Source organism: Pseudonaja textilis, chromosome 1 (genome assembly GCF_049901715.1).
Source record: "Pseudonaja textilis isolate UNSWEBS1 chromosome 1, rPseTex1.2, whole genome shotgun sequence".
In the NCBI taxonomy this organism is placed as follows: Eukaryota; Metazoa; Chordata; class Lepidosauria; order Squamata; family Elapidae; genus Pseudonaja; species Pseudonaja textilis.
Genome location: NC_141990.1, coordinates 54,926,271 through 54,952,343, shown reverse-complemented (window position 1 = coordinate 54,952,343; position 26,073 = coordinate 54,926,271). Strand labels below are relative to the sequence as shown.

At 37.4% G+C, this 26,073-nt stretch overlaps 1 protein-coding gene across 2 annotated transcripts; it reads right to left on the bottom strand.

Annotated features, from left to right (window-relative positions):
* Window positions 1-15,316: 15,316 nt before the first annotated feature.
* Window positions 15,317-25,567, bottom strand: PCARE (photoreceptor cilium actin regulator). 2 transcript variants are annotated; one of them, XM_087934788.1, is made up of 2 exons: window positions 21,739-25,566; window positions 15,317-17,271 (listed from the first exon to the last, which is right to left on the bottom strand). In XM_087934788.1, exons 1-2 carry the CDS (start codon window positions 25,323-25,325, stop codon window positions 17,142-17,144), a joined length of 3,717 nt encoding a protein of 1,238 aa, XP_087790914.1. In that variant the 5' UTR covers window positions 25,326-25,566; the 3' UTR covers window positions 15,317-17,141. The 2 variants fall into 2 exon arrangements, with proteins under 2 accessions (XP_087790914.1, XP_026551151.2); XM_026695366.2 differs by lacking the exon at window positions 15,317-17,271 and having other exon boundaries at window positions 21,735-25,567.
* Between the last annotated feature and the right edge of the window lie 506 nt (window positions 25,568-26,073).

Genomic DNA, 26,073 nt, shown 5'->3' with positions numbered 1-26,073 from the left:
TTTCCGCTACCATTTCTCCAGAACTGGTCAGAACCTGCAGAATACCACGACTGCATATCAGTCAAAAACTATTTTTTATCAGAACAGCTATTATAACAAGTTCTTGCAAGTCTGAATGTGCTTCCCATTCTCTCATTTTATCTGCATGTGAATTAGGGATGGGCCTATCTGAGGCATTTTCTCAGATTCATTTCTTGGCATGGACTTAAACCACACTTATCTGATTATTGCCTTGGAAATGGATCTTTCCTTTATCCTTCAAGGCCATTCCCTGTTGTCTCTACATTAACCTGAGAGTGAGTTAGGAAGGATTATCTGAAGGAAAATATTCAACCGACATGGGTATTTTGTCTGAACTAGCTGTAATCAGTAGTAATTAGTACCAGAGGCTTGTAAATGGCCTTAGATTCCTATTGGTTGACTCTCATGAAAGTCTGAAACACAAAAAGCTTCCTGCCTTAGCCTAAATCTAAGGTGTTCCCTCAGACCAGACCCAAAGCTTATATATTCCTGAACTATTTTGAGAATGGACCCATAGATCCTTTGGGATAGGGAGGGGAACAGCATAATTGGAAAGTGAATGCAATTCTAATAGTAATCGAGTTCCTTATTAAAGTCTTTGACAAGATAACACCAAAAGCATTTAAAGAAAAAAAAAACCTCAAGTGATATTGGTGTTCTTTCTCATGACATTTTAAGAGATTTATGAAGCCAAGGAGGAAAAGAATGTGTCAGTTTGGTGTGAATTGTCATAAGCACGTTGAAGATATTCTGCTGTACCTCAGCACACCAAGCCATGCCAGGAATATTGTGGAGAGCTTGAATCAATATTAGAAGTCTCAGGTAAAATAAGCCCAAGCTAAATACTTATCTCCAGGATTAATTGCTGTATGTCAATAAACATCTGAAGACATCAGTCCCAGTAGTTACTCTGAATGAGGTTAAGCCCCCACCATAAGTTGGTGTCTGGAGCTTCTCTTGGACTCTTGGATACTGCCTAAATCAGGGGTCTCCAACCTTGACAACTTTAAGCCTGGGGGACTTCAACTCCCAAATTCTAGGAGTTGGAGTCCTCCAGGCTTAAAGTTGCCAAGGTTGGAGATCCCTGAACTAAACAACAGGTGGAGCTGTGGCTGCTGGTGGTGGGGGCTTCATCCAACCTTAACTGGTGCACCAAATGCTTACATGGACCCAGATTTCTGGTAATTGATGCCATAATCTCAATATATCTGGATTACTGTAAAATGCTTTATTTGGGATAATATTTGCAATATTTGAAGACAGAAGTTGCTAGTCCCACTAGGTGAAGCAAATCAGCCCCACAGGATGTCTAAAATTACTTTTATTGAGATTGATATAATCAATGGATTTTCAAGCTTATGGTGCCGGATGTCCTCTTTCTTACACTTAAGTGAATTAGGGAGCTGTCTATCTGAGCTGGTTATAAATGCTATCTGGCTGTTTTGGACTTTAAAATGTTTCAGATCCTTTTGCTTAGGTAACAGTTCTTACATATTTCCATCAAGTTCATCTTCCTTATTCTCTAGAGAAGCTACAATGGTCCAAGATGTGCTGCTGTTGAATCAGTTCTAGAATTGCAGGGCAGCACTACTTCTAATAATTTTGCACTGGTTACCAGCAGGTTTCCAAAATTGACTGAGCCTGCACATCTAGTAAGAACCTCTCAAGAGGGTTTGTGGAAAGTTTTTAAGAAATTAGGTGGACATGGACTAGGTGATAGAGCTTTTCTGAGGGAGTGGGGGTTCTATGCTTTAAAACTTTTGCGGGGGGATATGCTTTGGGAAATTTCTTCCCTCCTCATGTTCTGTGAGGCCAATAAAACAATCCTAATCTAACATGCTGATGGCATCCACAATTGATTTGAATGGCATCCACAATTCAGATAACAGATAACAAATAATCAGAGTTGGAAGGGATCTTGTAGGTCATCTAGTCCAACCCCCCACCCAAGTGGGAGACCCTACACCATTTCTGACAAATGGCAGTCCAATCTCTCCTTGAAAGTCTCAACTGATGGCGCTCCCACAACTTCCGAGAGCAAGCTGTTCCATTGGTTGATTGTTCTCACTGTCAGAAAGTTTCTCCTTCTTTCCAGGTTAAATCTCTCCTTGTTCAGTTTCCATCCATTATTCCTTGTCTGGCCTACAGGTGCTTTAGAAAATAGCTTGACCTCTTCCTCCCTGTGGCAGCCCCTCAAATATTGGAAGACTGCTATCATGTCTCCCCTGGTCCTTCTCTCTACTAGACTAGCCAAGCCCAGTTCCTGCAACTGTTCATTGTATATTTTAGCCTCCAGTCCCCTAATCATCCTGGTTGCTCTTCCTTGTACTTTTTCTAGAGTCTCAGCATCTTTTTTATAATGTGGTGACCAAAACTGGATGCAGTACTCTAGGTGTGGTCTTACTAAGGATTTATAGAGTGGTATTAGTGCTTCCCTTGATCTTGATTGTATCCCTCTGTTAATACAATTTAGGATTGCATTAGCTTTTTTGGCTACTGCTGCACACTGCTGGCTCATATTTAGCTGGTTGTCCACTAAGACTCCAAGATCCCTCTCACAGTTACTGCTATTGAGCCTGGTTTCACCCAGTCTATATGTGTACTTTTGGTTTTTCTTGCCTAAGTGTAGGGCTTTACTTTTCTTTACGTTGAATTTCATTTTGTTAGATATGGCCCAGTGTTCTAGTCTGTCAAGATCCATCTGGATCTTGAGCCTATCTTCTTGGGTGTTAGCTATTCCTGCCAGCTTAGTATGATCTGCAAATTTGGTAAGTTCCTCTTCTATTCCCTCATCTAAGTCATTAATGAAGATATTGAAGAGTACTGGGCTGAAGACGGAACCTTGTGGCACCCCACTGCTTACTTCCCTCCATGTAGACTTAGACCCATTAAGGACTACTCATTGAGTATGGTTTGCCAGCCAGTTGCGAGTCCATCTAATGGTGGTACTATCTATTCCACTTTTTTCTAACTTACTAAGAAATAGGTTGTGGTCTACTTTGTCGAATGCCTTGCTGAAATCTAAATATATTATGTCCACAGTATTTTGCTGGTCTGCTAATTTAATCATTGTATTGAAGAATGAAATAAAATTGGTTTGGCATGATCTGTTCTTAACAAACCCGTGCTGACTGCTAGTTATTACTTTACTTGTTTCTAGATGTTGGCAGATCTGTTTTTTTTATGATATTTTCCAGTATCTTCCCGGGTATTGATGTTAGGCTGATTGGTCTATAGTTTCCTGGGTCTGTTTTTTTCCCCTTTTTTGAAGATGAGGAACCACATCAGCTCTTTTCCAGTCCTTTGGTTGTTCCCCGGTGCTCTAGGATTTTTGAAAGATAGGGTGCAGTGGTTCAGAGATGACCTCTGCCAGCTCCTTTAAAACTCTGGGATGTAATCCATCAGGCCCCAGTGATTTGTTTTCATCAAGATCAGACAGGTGTTCTCTTACTATTTTTTTTTCTTATTTTAACTTTTATTTCTGGTCTGTCTTTTACAGTTATGTTTTTGGTGGGTTGAGCTATAGTTTCTTTTTGCGTGAAGACAGATGCAAAGAACGAGTTAAGCAGTTCTGCTTTCTCTCTGTTGCCTGTTACTTCCTTGCCATCTTCTCTTTTCAGTGGACCAACTGTTTCCTTGATTTTTTTCTTGTTATTTATATGTTGGAAAAACTTTTTTTACTATCTTTGATTTTTGTTGCAAGTCTTTGTTCATTCTGAGCCTTTGCTATCCTGACTTCGTCTTTGCAGATTCTGGCTATCTGCTGATATTCTGCCTTAATTGTATGTCCTTCTTTCCATTTTTTTGTACTTGTCCTTTTTTTTCTTTCAATTTGCCAGAGAGATCTTTGTGCAGCCATGCTGGTTTCTTCTTGGGTTTCTTGTTTTTCTTTCTCAGTGGTATTGTTCTGGTCTGGGCTTCTATGATCATACTTTTTAGAGTTTCCCAAGATTCTTGAGTTGTTTTCTCCTTTAGGATTTTCATCCATGGAATCTTTCCCAAGTTCTCTCTGAGTTTATTGAAATCAGCTCTTTTAAAATCCAAGACAATGGTGTCATTATGTTCTGTTACTTGTGTTTGTGTTATGTTGAATTCTAGTATGACATGGTCACTCTCACCCAAGGTTCCTGAAGTTAGGCGCATGGGCCACTGTCTTTCTCCTTTCTATTCACCCTCTGCTTCCTTCACAAGCAGCCAGCAGCTCCTCCCACAACTGTTGGGAATTTGAAAAGCAATGGAAGCAATTCAAACTGCCTCTTTCTTTTCTATTCACCCTCTGCTTCCTTCACAAGCAGCCAGCAGCTCCTCCCACAACCTCTGGGAATTTGAAATGCAATATTGACTCTAAACAAATCACACAATTGATTTGAATGACATCCACAATTGATCTGAAATGCTGTTTGGAGGTGACTATGCCACCCAATTCTCTGGACTGGTGTGAGTTACACAGTCTATACATGAAATAATGCTAATGTCTAATTTCAACAGTGAGAATTTGGCACAATTATACAGTTAGAGCAACTCTTTCCTTAGTGTTGTTCACTTTAAATTCATAAAAGGGAAAGCAAGAGTATCTTTGCTCTGTAAATTAATTAGGCGCATGTACAAAGACTCTTGGCAAGTTCTAGGTGTATAGCAGTTTTGAATCTTCTCAAAATCCCATGTATTTGGGCAAGACTAGGTTAAATTTTCCTTTCTCTAAATTCACATTGTGTGGCTTATGAGTTGACTCTGCATATATGAGGAAAACAACCCCGTCTGAATCCCAATCTCCCTTAAGTAGGTTTCTGCTCAGGGGATACTTCTGCTAATGAAAATAGACAGAAGTCAGCTTTACTAACAGTATTTCCTTTTTTAATGGTCTGAAAAAACATGCAAGGTGAAACTGAGAAGGCAGAAGGAGAAGACAATACCAGGAAACAGCCTCTTTCCTTTGGATTGGGATGTTTTCTGGGAATAAAAAGACTGCTCAGGGTTAGGGATAGGAAACAGATGGGATTAGGATTTGCAAAAGAGAATTGGTAAATGCTTCCTTCTGCCCTTGATTCTCTTCTAAAATAGTTTTTTCATAAAATAAGTAAACATAGGAAGATAGGATGAGGCACAGAGACCCCATCAACTGACGCATCAACACTGAGAGAGAGAGAGAGAGAGAGAGGGAGGGAGGGAGGGAGGGAGAGAGAGAGAGAGAGAGAGAGATATGAGCATTTGTTTTATTTATTAATTAGTTTGCTATTCCACCTTTTGCTACCCTGAAACCTGCATTGCAATTTCTAAAGTTTTATTATTTACTTAAAAAGGATTCTGCTCTGCTGCCTCATTCTCAGGATGCCTGAAAATATAGAACCATTATAATCTGAAGCTTTCTTTTTGAAGAGGCATTATGAATCACAATCACACTTACCTAGCACCCACCACAAAAGGATCAGTAAGTTTCAGGGCAGTTTAGTTGGCAAAAGTTGTGGGAGGGCTTAGGTTTCATCAGCCTCTGCTAGATTTATCCTGTTGACAGAGTGTGCCAGTTTCTACTCCAATTTTCTTGTTTAACCTTCACAAGGACACAGCAAGCAGCATTAGACATATACACACAGAGATGCATACTCACATGGGTATAAACACATACATATATGCAGTTACACACAGTACAGAAGAGTGCAATTCAACTCAGAAAGAGCATACATAAGGGTATAATTCACAGTGTGGAAGTGTAGAAAAATAATTGGTTAGCAGTTTTAAATTGTCTTGTTCTTATGCTACTACATCCCGTTTTTTTTGAACAAGACAAAGCAATATATAAAAGCATAACTATTTTTCTTACAGTGAATGTGTATTACAACATAATTGAAAATTTCAAACTGGGCTCTCAATTATTTGTTCCATTCCTACAGATTAATTTTGAAATGGCCTTTTAACTTTGAAATGGCACCTTGGATGATTTTGAGACAGTCAATATATCTCTCACGCCAACCTATTTCAGAGGACTGTTACGAGGATAAAATAGAAAATCCCTCAAGATTACCTTGAGCCACCAGTGGAAAGCAGATATAAAGGGAATAATAAAATGAATAATAATCAGGAGGAGGAAGACTTGAAGAATAGAAAGAGAAACAAAACCATGCCAAACTCTGTCAAGGATCTTGGAGTACTCATCTCAAATGATCTAAGTGCTAGAGCCCACTGTAACTACATAGCCAAAAAGGCATTAAGAGTTGTTAACCTAATCTTATGTAGCTTTTTCTCTGGTAATATTACACTAATAACTAGAGCATACAAAACATTTGCTAAACCAATACTCGAATACAGCTCTTCAGTCTGGAACTCACATTACGTATCTGATATTAGCACAGTTGAGAAAGTCCAGAAATATTTCACAAGAAGAGTTTTCCACTCTTCTATTCGTTGCAGAATACCTTATGCCACCAGACTTGAAATTCTAGACCTAGAAAAGCTAGAACTATGACACTTTTGGTCCGATCTAAGTATTGTATATAAAATCATACATTGCAATGTCCTACCTGTCAATGAATAATTCAGCTTCAACCATAACAATACAAGAGCAAACAATAAATACAAACTCAGGGTTAATCACACCTTTTTTTATTTTTCTTATATGTATCCATGTATCCATAGCTATGTTTTTACTTATACCTATTATCTTGTAAGCCATTGACAAACCAAATAAAATAAAATAAAAAACATACCACACGTTGCTAATAGTAGCATATAGCCCTTAATACTTGAAAGATCAAATAATGCTTAAAATATCAAATAAGCATATTGATAAGAATTCTTGGGTCCCAAATAGACAATCTTAACATTTTATATATTAAGGAAAAAATACAATTTTTTAAATTGCATCCAAAAAAATGCAATTTTTGAGGCACTTCTCTGTGAACAAGTTACATTATTCAGGGCATTGGAACAGAGGTTCCAAGTTCAAGTTCAAAATGTATATACATGCAGTTTGTATATGCATGAGATATATTAGGTGAGAGTGAGAGCCTCATTTGGGGAAGAATGAATGCTTTCTATAAGAACAGATGGCAAATGACCTGGGAGAGCTTTTCTGGAGATTGTGGAAATCATCCAGATATCGGTATAGTCCATTTTGGGTTAGATGGGAAGTGAGTCTGATTCTGCAGACTTGACTTAGGAACCATCTTCTCTATTCTCCAAAGACATTCAGGCTATCCTAACTGAAAGCTAAGACAACAAATTTGCAGGCAGTCTTAAGTCTTGCCATTTCATACACAACTTCATGGAAAGAAAAATTGTTGTATGGAAAAGTCTACAATGGGAAGTTTTAAGAAGGAAATCTTTGTAGTTATTTCCATAGCATCTAATCCAGAGGACCCTATATATATCCTGTTAGTAGTTTTTCAAAAAGTATGTCCATGTGTGTGGGTGCGGATATGGGGATAGAATTTCCAAATCAAGTGCCTTTGTTGGAGGTATAAATCCTCTTCCAAAGGCAATCAGAATAAATAAGAATAAAAGACAACAATGATGGGAATTGAAGTTCAAGGGCAAGAGACTAGAAAGAACTACTTTAAATGTACAAAATATAACACGAGGAGAAGGGAATATTTGTAAGATTTGGTCCTTGATCTCTTCAGTAAAGAGGCTTGACATTATGTAATCTAGCTTTGTTTCATTTTAGTTTGAGAAAGTTTTAATTAATGCTCATACACTACCTCTTTGAAAGGCTGGGTCTGCCTGCTTTGGATATCAAACACTCTGGAGTCTTTTTTTTCTCACAGTGCTAAGATAACGCAACCCCACAGAGATACCAAAAATTACAAGTCTACAAACGTTCAGGGTCTTATGCTTCCTGCTATTGCTAACCCTTCATAACCTGAGAAAAAGATTGAAATGTGTATTTACATGTACTTGTTTATGTGTGGTTTGTAGATATTTAGTTTATGGCCTATGTTTGTGTGGGCGATGCAAGAAATATTTTTATCTTGGTTGTCTCTAAACCCTTCCCACCCTTTTGCAGAATTTCTTTATGAGCAATTGTTGTTCACAGAGAGGTCTGCCTTCATTCGTAGGCATGATAATTAAGCTCAGCAGTTATCTTAAAGCCTCCTGCATAGATGAGAGAGAGAGAGAGAGAGAGAGAATAAAGAAATATTGTCTCTATGCTATTTTTAAGACGAGATGTAAAATAAAATGATGGAATCTGGATAAACACTGTTCATATTATTAGTGCTGTGTGGGTCTTATTAGTATTAGGGGCCAGATAGATGAACTCTGAATTGTGGTTGGCAGAGATGAAGAGAAACAGAATGACAAATTCAGCAATCCCTGTAGGGCTGACAAAGCAGCCACTGGAGAAGGAGGCAGTTATAAATAGATTGGAACAATCCTTTTCCACCTGTTGCTGAACTTAGAGCTGCTCTTGGTTTAGAATGTGTATAGACACCAAAGAAAAATTTGTTTTCTAAACCAGGAACAGTTGTGCAGGCAAGAACATTTTTAACCATTAGCCAGATATGGTATCAGCAAGAGTGCTCTCCCCCAAGGTCAAAATGGAGAATATGTTTAGTGGCATCCGATTTTCTCCCTCAGTCTCTTCCCTTTAAAAAAGCAATTGTGAAGGCTGCAGACTACAAGATAACCTGGAAAACAGTAAGAAATTGGGAGGAGATAAATTTTCAATTTCTTTCTACCTCTTTCTCTCCCATTATTGAAGAAAAGAAAACTTTACAGATATATCAAATATTCCCCTGTAGAGTAAAGTGAAGGCAGTAGTATGGTGCAATAATAATAATAATAATAATAATAATAATAATAATAATAATAATAATAATAATAATAATAATAATAGAGAGAGAGAGGAGAGAATCAGAAGAGGGAAACAGTTCAATAGATCAGGAGAACTGTCTTCCATGGCCTTCTGCTGCAATGTGTCCTGAGGTACCAAGTTATTCTCTAAAACATGGGGTTGCCTAGTCACCTTACCATCATTAATTTTTTGTCAAGTAAAATGTCACTATCATGATGGAAAAATATATTCGTTTAAAGAAATATACTTAAAGTAAGTATTCCTGAGAATATCATGGATAGCCAAATAAATAGAGTTTAATCAGACTCCAATTATCATATTTTGGACACATTATGTGAAGATCTAGCAGCTCCTTTAAAAAGTCTACAGAAGGGAAGGGAAGGGAAGGAAAGAAGAGAATAATCATCAGCAGGGTGGATGGAGTCAGATACAGTGACATTGTACACTATTGGAAAATCTGAAAAAAAAAACCTGAGTTAGAGGCAGATTGTCCCAAAGAAAATCCATTTATGTGGTCATTAATTGTTAACACCAATTTGATATTGCCTATTTAATCAATTCAAAACCAGGGCATTGCATTATAATGCATTTATTTTAGGATTCTGCTTAGGATCTCACTTTGTTGAACCATGGTTCTAGCCAGAATTTTAAAAAAATGGTAGGGCTCCCTGAGTTGATAGGAAATAAAAACATTCTGGCTACTTATGTTTGATTTAGATCTCAGCACTGAGTTGCATGTTGTCCAACCTTCATGGTTTAAACATACATATATGGCCTCTGTGCCAAGGAAGCTATTGTACAGGTAAACCTTTACAGAAAAAAAATGCTTTATGAAACCTTTGTTTTGTGTCCTTGCCAACTTTTAGCTTCTGGCTGGGGAGGTGACACCCCATAAACTTTCATACAATGTATTGAAATGTGATGAGAAGTCAATGAACAGCCTCATTGTGTGTCAAGTTCCAAGCTATAATACTGTCTACGTATCCACATTAAAACAATTAAACTTGCAAACTGTGCTTCATTTCAAAGATTTTTTATTTTTTATTTTTATTTATTTTTATTTGTCAATCACTTACAAGATAATAGGTATAAGTATATACATAGTTATGAATACATGAAATGGGTACATATAAGAAAAATAAAAGAAACAATAGGACAGGGACGGAAGGCACGTTGATGCGCTTATGCACCATATGCATAGCATATGCATAGATCCATTCCAAAATGAGTTTAAAATTACCAAAATCAGCATCTAAGATCAGTTTTAAGAGGAAGGTTAGGAAAAAGAAAGCGGGAAAGCCCAAGTGATTACGATATTTGCTTTTTGCTTCCATTATAAACAGTCTTTGAACCAGTTCATTTAGGGTTGTTTTTCTGAATGTCCACAGGGAGTACAAATCATTTTTAAAAGGTGTGATTTCTGTCACTAAACATAGAATACAGCATGCTTAATTTGCCCTTTTAAATTGGTATATTTGAACTTGTAAAGGGGTAATCTAAAAATCACACAACCTTCATTCTATTTAGATTTAAATTGCCAGAATTACAGGTTTTAAAAAAGAGATCTCCCGTTAAAAAACACATTGATAGCTTAGTTCTTTTGATTTGCCTCTTGGATGGGGATTGTTAGGAATATAAGTCACCTAACAGGTATTTGGGTTAGAAATATATAAACCAGGATAAACATTTTAAAACTGTATCTTTAAGAAAATGCAAAACTGTAATTAGGTGTGGTTTCTCAAACGGCCATAAGATGGAGCCAGAAACCTGGGTTGTCTTAGTCTGAGTCTCAGAAGAGAATGTGAGTGTATTTCTGTTTCTTTCTGTTGGAAAGTATTGCTGTTCCTCCATTTCTTCTAATTGACTGATATTACTGGATTTAATGTAAGTCTGATAATGAACTGTTTATGATACTGGAATTTGATATTTGGATTATCCCTAGATTGAAAACTGACTGATTTACTTGTGAATGACTTTGGACTGATGGTTTTGAACTTTGCTTAAACCTTTCTGGAAGTAAAAACCTACATTTACTGTACAGTGTATCTGTGTGCTGTGTGTATTATTCAAACACTACTCTCAAATACATCTCCCTGTATGCGCTCATTCAAATACATCTCCCTGTATGCGCTCATTCTCCTAACAGGGAATTACCTCAACAGGGATCCTTGAGCATCTTCCCTTAAATTTTGCTTTTATGATGGTCTCAAGGAATAACAGAATAACAGAGTTGGAAGGGAGCTTGGAGGTCCTTAAGTCAGGCAGAATTACCATTTCAGACAAATGATTGTCCAATCTCTTCTTAAAAACTTCCAGTGTTGGAGTATTCACAACTTCTGGAGGCAAGCCGTTTGACTGATTAATTGTTCTAACTGTCAGAAAATGTCTCCTTAGTTCTAGTTGCTTCTTTCCTTGATTAGTTTCCATCCTTTGCTTCTTGTCTTGCAATCAGGTGCTTTGGAGAATAGCTTAACTTCCTGGAGAATAGAAGTATGTCTTCAGATTTCACTTCTGTTGGACCCCAAATGGTAAAGTTATACATTCATCTCAGATCAACATATGAAAAGTAGATGATCCCCTTAATTGTTAAAACCAGTTATTTTAAGTCAAAACTAGACCAGCTATGACCTATTGGGCCATTGTTTACCAAAACATAGAACCAAAATGACCACAGGTAGGCAAAATATCGGTTAGAGTGGGGCTGTCTTCCAACTTCTTTTCAGCATTCCCATTGAGGTTCTCTGTGGAAAGCTTGCAGTGAGCACTGCAAATATTTCCTTCCTTTCCCTTCCTTTCCCTTCCTTTCCCTTCCATGCCCTCCTCTTCTTTTTCCAGCACAACCCACAGGTAACAGCTGCTGCTATATGGAGGAGGGAGCAAGAAGTTCATGGCTGGCCAGCATGGAGCAAATACAGAGGGACTGTGCTTGTATGGGATGGATGCACCATTTCTCTACTAACTTTCTTCCTGCAAACTTCCCACAAGCAAAAACTTTGCTAGGGGGATGGTGGCAAGGAGCTTCAGCAATCATATCAGTTCCTTCCAGGTTCCCCACAACTTTTGGGAAGCTCTGGGAATGTTGAAAATGAAGGAACATATATGATCATGTGACTTGGGGTAACTATGACAGCTCAGTAGCAGCACTGAACAGCAGAAGAAAAAAACAGCAAAAAAAGTCCCAAATCTCAATTCCTTTGGAGTAAAAAGTTCCTGGCATTCTGTAACTTAGCTGTTTGAAGTACCTTGGTTGACAAAGTTTTGTTCTAAGATGCAGTGTTTCACCCAGTTGAAGGTCACAAAGTATCAAAAAGCGAGTTGTGGTAGTATATAGATGAATAATTTTCCTTGTCTGTAAAAGGGTACCCCAGATCATGTTGAAAATTGGTAGGCCAATTCTCTACAGGATAGGCAAAAGCACACATTTTTCATTCCATTTTCAAATGCTGAAGATGTCAGCAGCACAAACCATAGGCTATCGCCCGTTAAAAATAAAAGAAAGTCCTAATTGCTTCCCAAATGAGCAGGCTCCAAAGGCTTATACTTTTCAGGTTTAAAATGCTAGCTATCCAGAGGATGTGTGGATATTGTATTGAAAAGGATAATTTCTAAAGATATATTAGTAAGAAAAAGAGAGAAAAGCCAACCCAACATTTTTTTCTTGCCTTGTGAGTTCTCAGTGAAATTCAGGAATGGATTAACCTTGCATGCTGGCAAAAAAAACCCACTTTATTACAATTGCAGAAGCAGTCTGGGGAATTTGGTATAAAATTTATTTCACAAGTTTTTCATTGAGTTCTGTAGTTTTCCTTAGCTACTACGGTTTTCTCTAGTGGTTGTCTCTTTTCTTCTCTCTGCTCTTCTCCCATAGTTCCATTCGTTATTCATCATTGTGCTGCCAAAGTTGTCTTTTACCTCATTGTTCTGGTCTTAGGCTGCCCTGTCTTATACTGACTTATCAACTCCTCATCCAGCAACATGTCTTTCTTTCCTGATATTCTAATATCTCAAACATCTTGTGGCCTTCTGTTCCCATAATTTCCTAGTCAGCATGGAGTTTTGGGAGTTCTTGGGAATTCTGGGAGTTTAGGTTCACAAGTCTTAAAGTTGCCAAGATTGGACACCCCTGGTTTAAAGTCACCTCCTCTCCCAGCCTCACCTCACTTTACAAAGAGTGATTAGTGGGTATGTCTTTTCTGGCAGGAAACACATCGATCATCACACTTTATTTACCTGGCACTAAACTGTCCACTTGCTGGCCTTGTTACTGAGACAGAATAGACATATGCTTTGATAATGGGGCAAATTATAATGGTATACCTTTGTGTATCCTCCCCGGCTGGAAGAAAATCCATTAAACAGGCTGCTTGGATGTGCATTTAGTTGGAAAAGGAAAGAGGAACATCAGAATGATGGATTCAATAAATTTGTATATTTGAGTGGCTTCTTGGAATAATGTAATGAAATGGTAGATGACCTGAAGACCTAAGCTCTTCCCAATTACACTGATGGGAAATGAGAGGAATAGGTGCATTAAGCTTCCAGTAGGCATAACACATTTTAAAAATATTTTTAATACTAACTGTAAAAAATATACTACTTTCCAACGACTACATCATCATTGCCACAGTATTGGAAAAAAAATGATCAAATGTTATATATAATTTACCTTCCCTTAAGCACTCAAAGCAGAGAGATACAGATGTTATAATATGTCATCCCTGGGTATAATATGTCATCACTGTACTGGGTTTTATGGAGCTTCCATTCCCCCTCTTGAGGGAGTGGTTGGAAGGGAAAATTCTCTGTTTTACATTCTGTGTGGTGTTTTTAGTTTCATTGACCAGTGTGATTGTTTTGGTTTTACTGGAACCCATCACACATTATTTTAATTAAAAATACTATACTGGATAAACATTATAAAAACAGAGAATTCTTCCACACTCCAAGTGCCACTTATATTTTTGCCAAAAAAGAAAAAAAAAGATGAAACTAAATATTTATTTTATGAAATTTATAGGCTGCCCCAATCTGTTACAACTCTAATTTAGTTAGCACATGGAACATGTTAGCCAAGGATCACTGAGGTAGCTCGCTGCCTCTGTGAAAGAAATTTTTTCGGAAGATACTATCTTTACCTGTGGGATGCCTGAATGCCTGTAGGCAATTGGGGAGGCTCCTTTCTTGTCCTTCTGCAGTTTATTCGCTCACTGGAATCGAGACGTTGGGCCTGCGCACCACCGAGCTGTTGACCTCAGTGGTGCGCAGGCCCAGCATCTTACCTCTTGGCAAAACAAGAGTACTTTTTCCATTGCCTTCTTGTAATTGTCCAAATTTCTCTGCTGATTCCACAGCAAACAGCTGATATATTTGACAGCAGATTCAAACAAATGAATTGCAAAGAATAACAGAGTTGGAAGGGACCTTGGAGGTCTTCTAGGCCAGGGATCCCCAACCACCGGGCCCTGGACCGGTACCGGTCCGAGGAACAATTTCTACCGGGCCGCTGGTTTGCTGGGTGCCGCCATCTTGTTTTGATGAAAAAGTGCTTCCGGTGAGCTTTTCCGGGTAGAAAGTGGCATTTGGGTGCTGAAAGAATCCTCGCGCCTTAGTTTCGGGGGGGGGGGCGGCTTCAAACAAAACTAAGGCGCGAGGATTCTTTCAGCACGCATGGCAAGGCGAGCGGAGCGACTGTTCCGAAGCCGTCACGAAGCCCATCGACACAGGTACAAAGGAGGAGTTGAAGGTGGCGGGGAGAAGCGGGGAATGGCTGGCTGGCCAGTCGCTCGGCTTGCCTTGCCATGCGTGCTGATGCCGGTACCGGGCCGCAGATGATTTTGTGATGCCGGTACCGGGCCGCGGCAGAAAAAAGGTTGGGGACCACTGTTCTAGGCTGCTTAGGCAGGAAACCATGTACCACTTCAGACAAATGGTTGCCTAATCTCTTCTTAAAAACCTCCAGTTGGAGTCCCCACAACTACTGGAGGCAAAATATTCCACTGATTAATTGTTCTACCTGTTCTTTGAAATGTGATGTAAGGAGCCAGAGTGTGGCATCCACACAGAAGGAAGGGGCACCAGTGTGATGTTTATTTTATACAATTTATTGCATAGGCTGTCTGAGCCAATGGCAAAGTATCATGATGCAAGCCTAGTCTCTCTTCCTCATGCATCATGATGTGTGCATGCACCAAAGGGGCTGAATTTGCAGTGCAACATAGTGGACAGCTTTTTTTCTTTCTAAGAAGAGCAGTGAATGTTTGTGCATGTCTCTGAAGCTACAGTAAGTTCTGCCCTGATAGTAGGTTTTATTAGGTAAGGTTTGAACATTTGCCTATACAAAATCTTTAGTTTCAGCCTAGTATTTGTATTTATCAGTCCTTGATTTAAAATCACACAAAACACAGTCTAAAACACAGAGATTTAATAGAAAAAAGAGAATTTCCTCCATTGTAAGGTTTCTTAAAGTAGATTTAAAAACAAAAAAACATATTTAAAATAATTATCAAATTATATTTATAATTGATATATTAAGTCATGTTCATAATCATACACATGTGGAAAAAACCTGTGGTGAATTTTACAAAAATATGAATAACTATAAAATAATTTTAAAATACTTTTACAGATTATTTTTAGAAAAAGCATCCTCATAAAACAGGATAGTAACAAATGACTATGCTTACATACAGAAATGCTTCTTGAAAAAATAAATATATGGCTTTCATGTTTTACAGTATAAATTATTTTCTGTTTTAAAGGAACCTTCCTAGGCTGATGCCCTCTAACTCTGTTTTATTTTATACTGTTTGGGGATTACTGGAATTGAATAATCTACATGTCCAGTTGTCCAACCCATCTGGTGTATGCTACATTGGGAAAGGATGATTTAAATCACGATACATGATTTAGTATCCCATCAAACAACTTCATCAACATTACTTATGCAATGGGACTCTACTCTTTCTGCAATTCTACACTGTGAATCAAATAAAATTGGATGGAATATAAGAAAGATTTGGTTTATTGTGCCTTCATCTCTTCTGTGAAATCCACATGTTAGAGCTGCTATTATTGTGTGACATGTTCTCTAATCAAGATGAAGCCTGAAAACTGGAAGCAGTGAGATTATACAATGACTGAGATTATCTCTGAAAAAACAGACTTTTAAAGAAATCATTATTAAATACAAATACTAAATTGATACTCTTGTGTATTGGCTACTTGATTTTTATTCCCTTATACATTAGCGATGGCACTGCAGAATAATACTAAACAAAGATGCATAGCTAATGAGAATACATGGATATACAGTCAAACACTAAGTGATATATAATCTAGTTTTGCAGTATATGTGGACTGGTCAAAGATGGGATCACCAAGCCCAAAATCTCCTTTGGGGTTACTATTCCAATACATAGTTCAACCTAGCTATTTATACTATATCATCTGCTTCCTTCACTTAGCCACAACTCAGCACTCTTAATAAGAGATATCATATCATATCATATCTATCTATCTATCTATCTATCTATCTATCTATCTATCTATCTATCTATCTATCTATCTATCTATCTATCTATCTATTTTTGTCCAAGAAAGAGTTATGTGTGCTATTGAATTGTGCTTCAAGGTTTTTTAACAGATATTTCTGTTTTTCTATTAAGCTTTCTGTAGTCCAGCAGAAGCTACTACTGTTGATCAAAATGGAAAGTGACCATGACCATAAGTGTGGCTGTGTATACCTCTTTGGTGTTCACTGGACTTCCAGAAACTCTTAATTATTTTACAGTTGTTCTTAATGTGTAAATAATAGATGGCAAGAAACAACCACTGTTTGTTGTCTAATAAAATAGTTTGCAACTGACTGTGCCTACTATGGCATCCTTTTGTTGAATAGGCATACCCACTTCCAATGGTAGTCTTTTTTCTTAGTTTAACAACAAACTTTCATAAAAATGTAAGTGATAAAGGAGACTTCTACACCATTGGCTACTTTCCCTTGTCATTTCCTAAACTATGTAGACTTCCTTTATTAGAGTTATCAAAAATTAGGTGTTGTGTAGATGTCTGGTATTTTACATGCTTTCTGTGGCTCACAACAGTATTGATCTTTGCATATTTTGAATAGATACTCTTATTTTCTAAGCTCTGGGTTCTACAGCTTAGAATGCTGTACATATGTATTTTAGAGCCTCACAGTGTTCAGCTGTCAAATTCTACCCAATATCTTGTCTTCTCTGATATAGTTAGTAAAAGGAATGCAAGTTCCATAGGACAACATGTAGATATCCTCAGTCTGAGTTCCGACTTCTTCCAATCTTACTAATTCCATTTAGACCTTCTGGAGTCCTTGACCCACAATGTAGAGTTCAGGATAAGAAGATGACTTGCATATCCCTTTTCCCTCAGAGAAATACTTGCTTTTCCAAAAGTCTCCTTCCTTTAAAAGGCCATTTTCCATGCTGCAAAAGGAAAAAAAAATGTAGTGAAATGTAATATTTCAAATAAAATAACAGAGAAGGCATCTTAATCTAGGAAAGGAAGAAAATTATCAGTTCATTTTTAATTCCAATTTCTTTAAAGAAAACAATCAATAAAGTTATCCCTGGAAGATAATGAATTCCTAGCACAAACACTTTGCATTCTAAATATCATTTCAGTGACCTGCATAAAACATGCACATATTAAACACATATTCATAGAATGGAATTTTTAAATATATTCTTTTGATGTAAAAAGCAGGGAGGTCTGAAAGGCAGTGAAATTACAACTGCGTTAGAATTATTAGCAATTGCCCAGCATGCCCATTAGTTTATGACCAGAACTGTTTAGAGACTTCTGTGCACATGTAGCATAGTAGATCAGGTACTGAATTAGGTCCGGGAAGATCCAAGTTCAAGTTTATTTACAATCGTGAAAGCTTATTGATGATTTTTTTTTAATCGATTGTACTTTCATCCCAGCCTGCTTCATAGGGTTGTTGTGAGAAAAAAATGGTATCAAAAAGTGCGATGTATGAACTTCTGGAAGAAAGATGTGATCTATGCTAACAGATAATATAATTTTCAAGCATTCTACCATAACTTGGCAAGTTGAGATTATCAGGATGTTGAATTTTTATACCTGTCATTCAATTTTTCTGAATTTTGGTAGAACCATGGGATACTTATCAACATCCTACTTAAAATTGCCATACATAGTACCAGTGAAGGAGAATATTTGCAGCTCAGGGTTGAAATGAGGGGTCCTTGGTGCTCTCTATACTTGGTTGTTTTACTTGCAGATGTTTCCCTACCCAAACTAGGTAACGTTATCAGTGCTGGCATATGTTTCTGTTAGAAATTTTAGGGGCAATGAAAAAGGGAATTTACCATAATATGTTCAGTAAAAACTACAATGAGTTGTGATGGCTGATGGAGAAAAATAATCCAAAAATATAGTTCAGCATTACCTTTATTAGAACCATAAAACAACAAAAGAATGTACTTCATTAAGGTCTCAGCATTGCATCCTCTTAACCACAGCATGAACCACATTTTTATGCTAGTCTGTATGTTGTTGCCTTCCTCTCATCCTCAATACATATTTAAGGCAGTCTAAAATTGTCTCAAGTATTCCATTTTAGAGTAACACATATCTTCTTCTTACACCACGTTGTTTGTCAATACAACCAAACATGCTTTAACAATAATGAGATTATTAATACTTTCAAGGGAAGGATCAGTCTGATTCCTGTTAACCACCTTAACTGGCGTGGACATGTCCCTTCCTGCTTCTGAGATCCCTCTTCCATGTCTGTTTTGACAGGGGCACAGGAAAGATCAGACATTAAAACAAAGGGATAGCACCAGATTTGGCCAGCTGCATTGCTTGTTCTGTTACCATTGGTTACATGATAGGCTTTTCCAGCCTGTACCATAAAAGGTTCTTATGTGGCCATACTTTTAATTGTTTTTATTACTTTGATGGTGTGGGTGGGGTGGGTGGGGAGTGATGCTGTTTTTCCTACTCCATTCAATTCCCAAATGAGGACAGCCTTGAAATTAAATGGCTGTGGAATATTTTTTCCCTTCAAGGGATAAACTAGGTAGAGAAACTAGATGGAAAAAGCCAGCCACTTTTTCAAAACCTACATAGCCAATTGTCCAAAAAGTAACCATAAACAGAAAAATCAGAGGGCAGATGGACGATGAAAATCCTTTAGAACCTGAGTGGCTGCATCACAATGTAAAAATTCAGAGACAAGTAATGATTTAGATATTAAACTCATGTCCTCCAATCAGAATTGCTTCTTCTAGCATTTCCTCTTCCTGTAATTATATATTACCACAATTGCCCAATGTTTTCTTCTACAAATGTACACTTCCTAAAAATCGTCTTAAGCCCTTATCAACAAGGTAGGTTAATTTAATTAGGGACAGTCTAATGTTTTATACTGTTTATACAGCAAAATGCATATGTATGTTGATTCTCACATTTAATAAAATAAATCATAATAATATATTTTGGACTATTGGTGTAAAATATTGATAGGAAACTTTAAAAAATTGAATTATGTCTGAACAGTTTTTTTAAACTCCCAAAATAAAGAAAAACTTAGTATGGACATATATCTAACTCCAGGTTTTGTACATAAATCAAAATTTTATGCATTTTATTTGCAACAATCTGTTTTATAATGTGAATGATTTTTTTTGAGCGATTTAACCTTAAAATAATATTTTATAATAACATAAGAGAATTTTACAGAACACTTTCATGATTTGTGATTTGGAAGCCTATTTCCTTAGTTTAAAGACAGATTCCTTGAGAATTTAGAAACAAGAACAATGATAGTAATTTACTCTGGTTATGTTTGGATATGATACCTTAACATTAAGTTAAATTTTTGACTAGCATCCCTTTTCAGCTCCTAGCTGAACCATTATATAAGTGGAAGATTTTAATCTGGTATTCATTAGCCTAAAACAAAAGCTTTCCCCCTCTTTATACATGCTCAAATAATATATGGTTTTGTAGTGTTTCTTCATGCTGTGATTTTAACTAATGACCAAATGAAGAGTAAAGTAATCTACCTCTTCTTTCCATACCATTACAGAGACTTACTGGCTCTCTTAGCTTCGAAGTCTGACAGTCTATTCCCTGTTATTCAGGGAAAGGAAACTGTCAGGAAACTGTTAATGGACATTACTGTACAGTTCTAATTTGGAGCCATTGACTTTGTTCTTTGTTATACTGCAGAATCTGATGAGAGTGTAAATGTTCCATAGAAAACTGCTATCCAGCTTGTTGATGTAATAATCTGTCAAACAATTTTTTTCGTATTTTGCTTACAAATTGTCAAACTGAATCCAAGCTTGAAGACAGATGATTTTTTAAAAAAACCTAAGGCCTCTGTCCTCTTTCAGAAAAAATGGCCATAATAAAATAGAAGCAGTAACTACTGCTTCTGCTGCAGGAACTACTGCTCTAATTATTGCCAAATAATTTTCCCCTGAGAGTTTAACTGGTTGTCGCAGGATGAGCACAGCCCCAATTGTTAAAAATAATTTTTGCCTGTTTTTTTAACATTCATTAATGTGATTGGTAAATAAAATGCATATAAACATATAATGTATAGGTTGGAAGAGGCTACTGTACATAATTTAGTATAGCATTTCTCAACATCAGCAACTTTAAGGTATATAGACTTGAAATACCAGAATTTCCCAGCCAGTATTCTAGGGAATTTTTGGAATTGAAGTCCATATATCTTAAAGTTCTTGAGGTTGAGAAACACTGATCTAGTTCAACCTCTTCTTTAATTCAGAATTCATGAAAGTATCCTCTTCTTCACCTCCTGTTTGAAAGCCTCCAATTAGGAAGGGGCCACCACAATTCTTGGTAAACTCTTCCATTTTCCAGCAACGATGGTTAGGAAATTCCTTTTGTTGAGCATAATCTTTCTTTTAATTTCAATCTGCTAGTTCTTATTTTCTCAGAAGCAACAGAGAATAATTTTGCTCTCTTCTGCAGGTGACAAACTTTAAGATATTCTGGGACAACTATCATATATCCTCTTCGATTTCTCCTTTGCAAGCTAGACCTGCCCAAGCCCTTAATTATTCTGGTCATCATATTCTAATGTGGCCTAGCCCCACAAAAAAATACAGAACAGTTACCTTTCATAATCTGCATTTAGTGGACTGTGCTGGTCTTTTTAGTAGTGTATTACACTGCTTGCTCAATTTCAGTTGGAGGTCTATTAGTATTCTTACATTTTAAACACTGGAACTTACTCTTTACATGAAGAGCTTCCAGAACAATCAGCAATAATGATTGTTGATGAGTAAGGAAACAATAAGAAAATTCATCACACTCTATCAGCCATGGTAAAACAGTAACACTACTAAGAGGAATTTATACTATCAATTATTGTATATTTAAAACACCTAGGCAAGTAGATATAACTTGACTAAAAGAAGAACATTCTCAAGTACGAAACAAAATTTCTCCATCTGTGCTCATGTGTTTATTATATCAGCATACTATCTTTTCTTCAAGAGGTTTCTTCAAGAGGTTAGCTTCAGCATAAGTTTGTTAAATGTAGATACCAGAAAAGGACTATAGCCAGGTAATTAGTTTCAGAGATGAGAACATTTGAAATCCTTTCTCCCAATAACAAACCCAATAAGGAAGCAGCCTGGCCAATGCTGTTAAGTCTGCCTGTGTTCTCAGACTAGGTCAGCAATTAGGGCAGGATGATTATGTACTATTAAAATCAATGTGCAGATGTGCCAAAATGAGATGTGCACCTTTTCTACAAGCTTTCATTCGTGGAAACAATTGCTTGTCAGAAAAGGGCTACTATATTATAAATCATTTTGATCCTGACAATCAGGCTATACATCTAAATGCAGTGAAAAGGCTTTGAAATTAAGGCTTCTTACCTTGTTTGATTATGCACAGGGTCATTCTCCGCTGTAACAAAAACCGGCAGTGGAAGCTGGACTTCAGGCCTGTGGTCAGATAGGCTCCTTCGGAGGCAAGGCTGAGGACTAGCAGCACTGTTGATCATCCTCTGTTGACCTACAAGTTGCCTGAGCTGCATGCTATTTCTCCTTGCAGATGTTGGGGCTTCAGGCTGAGCCATAACCCCTCCCATTGGGCTGATGTTTGATGATACCACTGGCTTGGCTTCAAATAAAGAAGAAGTAGCTGGGCAAAATATTGAGTAAGCATTGCTAACAATCTTTGGGGAGGCAGAATGTGGCTCATCCCTGGAGTCCATATTGTTTTGTAAACATCTGTGAAACTGAGTAATTCCAAAAGGAGGTGGGCTTATTTCTTGATCACGGGATGGTAGGCTGGACACTTTTTGATTTTGGGAATTTTGTTGTTTGCGTATTACTGGAGGATTAGAGAGGTTTTGCTGGGATGGTGGGGAAATCACTTTCCTCTGTACCGGGGGAGTTGCTGACCTGGAGTGAGTTGAGGGACTAGGTGGCTGATGTAGAATAGGAGAAGAAACTTGATGAATAGCTCTGTGATACAGTGGTGGACTTGCAAACCTCTTCTGATTGGGAGGTGAGGAAGGTGGTATTCTTACTGGTGATACTTGGCTGATAAAATCGGATGTTTTCTCATTTTTCTTTAATAAATCAGGAGAACTTTGCTTTTCAGGTAAAAGAGCTTCACTGTTACTTATGTTTCCTGGATTGGTCCCATTAGGTTCTGATGCTTCTTTAGGATTTGGAAGAGGTATTATTTTACAAGACTGTTTATATAGATCTGCCACTTTTTCCATTTCATCATCTCTTTTGCGGCAATCAGACATATGAGTTGCATTCAACTCCAAGAAATATTTATTTGGTATGGTATCTACCTCGTTATTTGGTGCTTTGTTGACAGCTGGGGAATTGCTGAGATTTTTATTTGGTAACAAATCAAGTGAACAGATGGAAAGTTTCATCCGTGGAGAAATCTGAGTAATTTTCTTGGTGGTGCACTCTTCGTTTGCTCTGGTAGTCTTATCAACCACTTCCAAATAGTTTTCTTCTATCTTTATATCTCCTGAACATTCAGTTGATTCAAGTAACATTTCCATTAACATTTCAGGTGGTGGAGGAGGAAGGTTTTCCATATCAATCTCACCAGAATCCTCATTTGTATCAAGGCTACTTGCAAATTCCATTGAACTATTGTCACTAAGAGTACAATGTCTAGTTCTGATGTTTTTGCAACTGGTATCTTCTAATAGTGAAACTTTATGTTTGTGATTTAAGGGCACAAATCCTTTGGGAAGTGGAAGGTTGGAAGAAATGCTTTGAAGTCCAAACTTTCTGACACATTTTACTGGGCCCAATGTTCTTAAATTTGAGGGTTTCGCCAGACTTTCTGATGGGCTAAATGTTTCAATTAACTTTTTCACAGATTTACGTGGTGGAGCGTTCAGTTTGGAGGTCCCAGAATAATTTTCTTTCCTAGCTATCAGATCTCCTGAAGACATGCCAGTTGTGGTCGATTTTTTACATTTTACATTTTCATTGTATCTACAAGAAGAATCAGGCAGTATATTGAAATTTTTAGCAAGAGATGCTTTCAGTTTATTAGTGGAAGTTCTGTGAGCAACAGGCTCAAAATATTTTAAGTCAGACAATTCTTTTGGATTCAATATTTCCAATGTATCAATGATTTCCTCTCTTCCATTTAATTGATAAAATAATTCTAACCTTCTGTCAAGATCTTTTTGAGTTCTTTGAAGTTCCAAAAGGGTTGGGTCCTCAGCATGACTCTTGAGAGATACCTCAGACCTAGACCGTTTCTGTTTAATCCGTGCCTTCTGTCTCCCAGAGGCTGTACTAGGTCTCAGAAATTCTTTTCCATTTTCATCTTCCATCCATGCCCTTTGCCGACATTTAGCTGGAACAAATTTTATCTTTTCACTAATGGCATCTTTCATTTTGAGAATTATCTCATTATCTGCGCTTTCTATTTGTTTGGTGGAAGGTTTCTGTCTATTCTCTAGTGCTGCAGGAAAAGACACAGATCTTTTAGATAAAGCATTTTTTTCTTTTTCAGACAGACTTATAGAATCACACTCTTCCTCAGATAAACTGTTGGCACTATTGTCTTCATTTGTGGAGGAAATGCTACCCAATTCACTCTGTTTGAAGCTATTACTTTCATGGGTTATATCAGGGTGCCCAGAGTTATAGGTTTTCAAGATATCTTGATGTTGGAGAAAAGTGGAACCACTTTTTGATACAACCTCAGATGATGATATTGAATTCCTTGTCTGTGGACGTGAGTAAGATATATTCTTAAATTGCTTTTCCAGCACACAGTCTTGGGATATGGAATTGCATGGACTTTTGTGTATAGTCTCACAATTTGTTTCCATTCCATGCCAATCAATAATAGTCAAATCTTTCACTGATTCACTGTCAATGCCTATTCCACTGTCTTCAGAATAAAGAGTCATATCATCAAGGTAATGATTGGAAGATCCAACTGCAGATTCTTCAAGGTTCTTTACTAACCTGACCAAGTGTTCATCAAGCTGTTGCTTTGCTTTCTTTTTTTTTTCTAAGCTGGTACTTGCAGACTGCAAAAAGCTGAAAGACTCCTGCAGGACATCAGAGGCTAAAGAGGCCACAGTTCCATTTAACAACTGCATTTTGTTAACAGTGTATTGTAGCAATTGCTGCAAAAGATCTGGCTGCTCTTTTGGATTTTCTTTGCCAGCTGGCCAAACAAGGTTCCCACCCACTTCTTTGAGAAGGTCTTTTCCATCTTCAATAATTTCTTCTAAAAGGTGGTTGATTCCGTCAAACCGAAAAAGCAAAAAGTTCACTAACTGTTGCACAATTAATTGTGTTTCAGTAACCTGATCTGTCATGCATAAGATAGCCTCATATTTGGCAATATTAGGATTGAGATATGCATATGCGTTTTGATGGGCCTTAACAAGAGCATCTGGGAAATCTATCTTTTTCTCAGGCTGACATACAGAAGGACTGGATTTCTCTTTTATTTTGCAAGGACGCCCTGGTTTTCCCTGCCTATTCCTTTGCTTCTTCCCATTTTTGTGTTTCTGATTTTTGTTGCTTTCACTTTTATCCCCCATGTTAGCATCAATCTTTTCTGACTCAGAACTTTTTTGCTTTTTAATCATAATTGCTTCTGCCATATGTCTTCCTCTGTTTAACTTCATCGATTCAGAAATGGCTATCTCAGTCTCTGAGACTATCTTTTCAATTTCTTTCTCTTCTTGGTCCAGCTCAGATAGCAAAGGATCCTCAGATGAGGAATAAAAATTAACATCCTTCTCTTCATTTGATAAATTTTTGAAGAAGTGATCTTTAACTTGAGCTTCCTCCTGTCTTATTCCTTCGGCATCATAAGAAGAGGAGCCTTTGATCAGCAAAGGATATGAAAAACCTTCACCTCCTCGGTCAACTAATGTAATTCTTTCATCCATCAACTTTGTTTTAGGATTCTGAACAATATCACTACGTGAAGGAGTACAACCCATTGTGCTCTGCTTTCCTACGTTTCTTTACTACTGAAAGATAGTCAATAGATGAAGCAAAGATGAAAAAAGAATGAAAACTTACAAGTTTAGTTGATGCTGGGAGCTGGCATTTTTGAGGACAGCTTCATCTTGAAGAACTCCTGCTTTGCAAATTGGCTAGCTGTTAAGAACCTTCAGTCCCAGCTTGGTCAGTGCATTCTCCCCTGTAACTATTTCCCCTATGAAAAATATCTGTGGCATTTTCGACTGAGCTAGGGGATTAAGAGAGCTTACGTATCTTGCTCCTGCCTTAACAGATGTCAACCAGAAGGAAGGATTTAAGCTAATTAGGATAAGAAGCCCATAGCTAGTTTGTTGCACTTGTAACAGGACAACTCCTGTTACACACCGCATTTTACAAACTGGCTTTTGGTCCACTGCAATTCTCATTGTATTTCATTTCTAAACTTTCTTTGGGATCTGAAATTCCAAAGACAGATGCAGTTATAAGTCAGTTCCAAGAACACTGCCTGCAAGGCAAAATACTACTGAATGGTCACCTAAAAGGACTGAACGTGACCTTGGAGGATTAATGCCAATGAGGAACAAACACAATCTACAAAGCCAAAGAAAACAGCATTAAAAAGCTTATTAAGCCATTCAGTCTTATCCGATCTCAAGATCAGCACGAGCAAGCATTCATTTCCTTGAGGACTTTCTCCAAGAATGCTGTTCAATAGTTTTAGCTCTTTTAACTTTCCAAAATGAT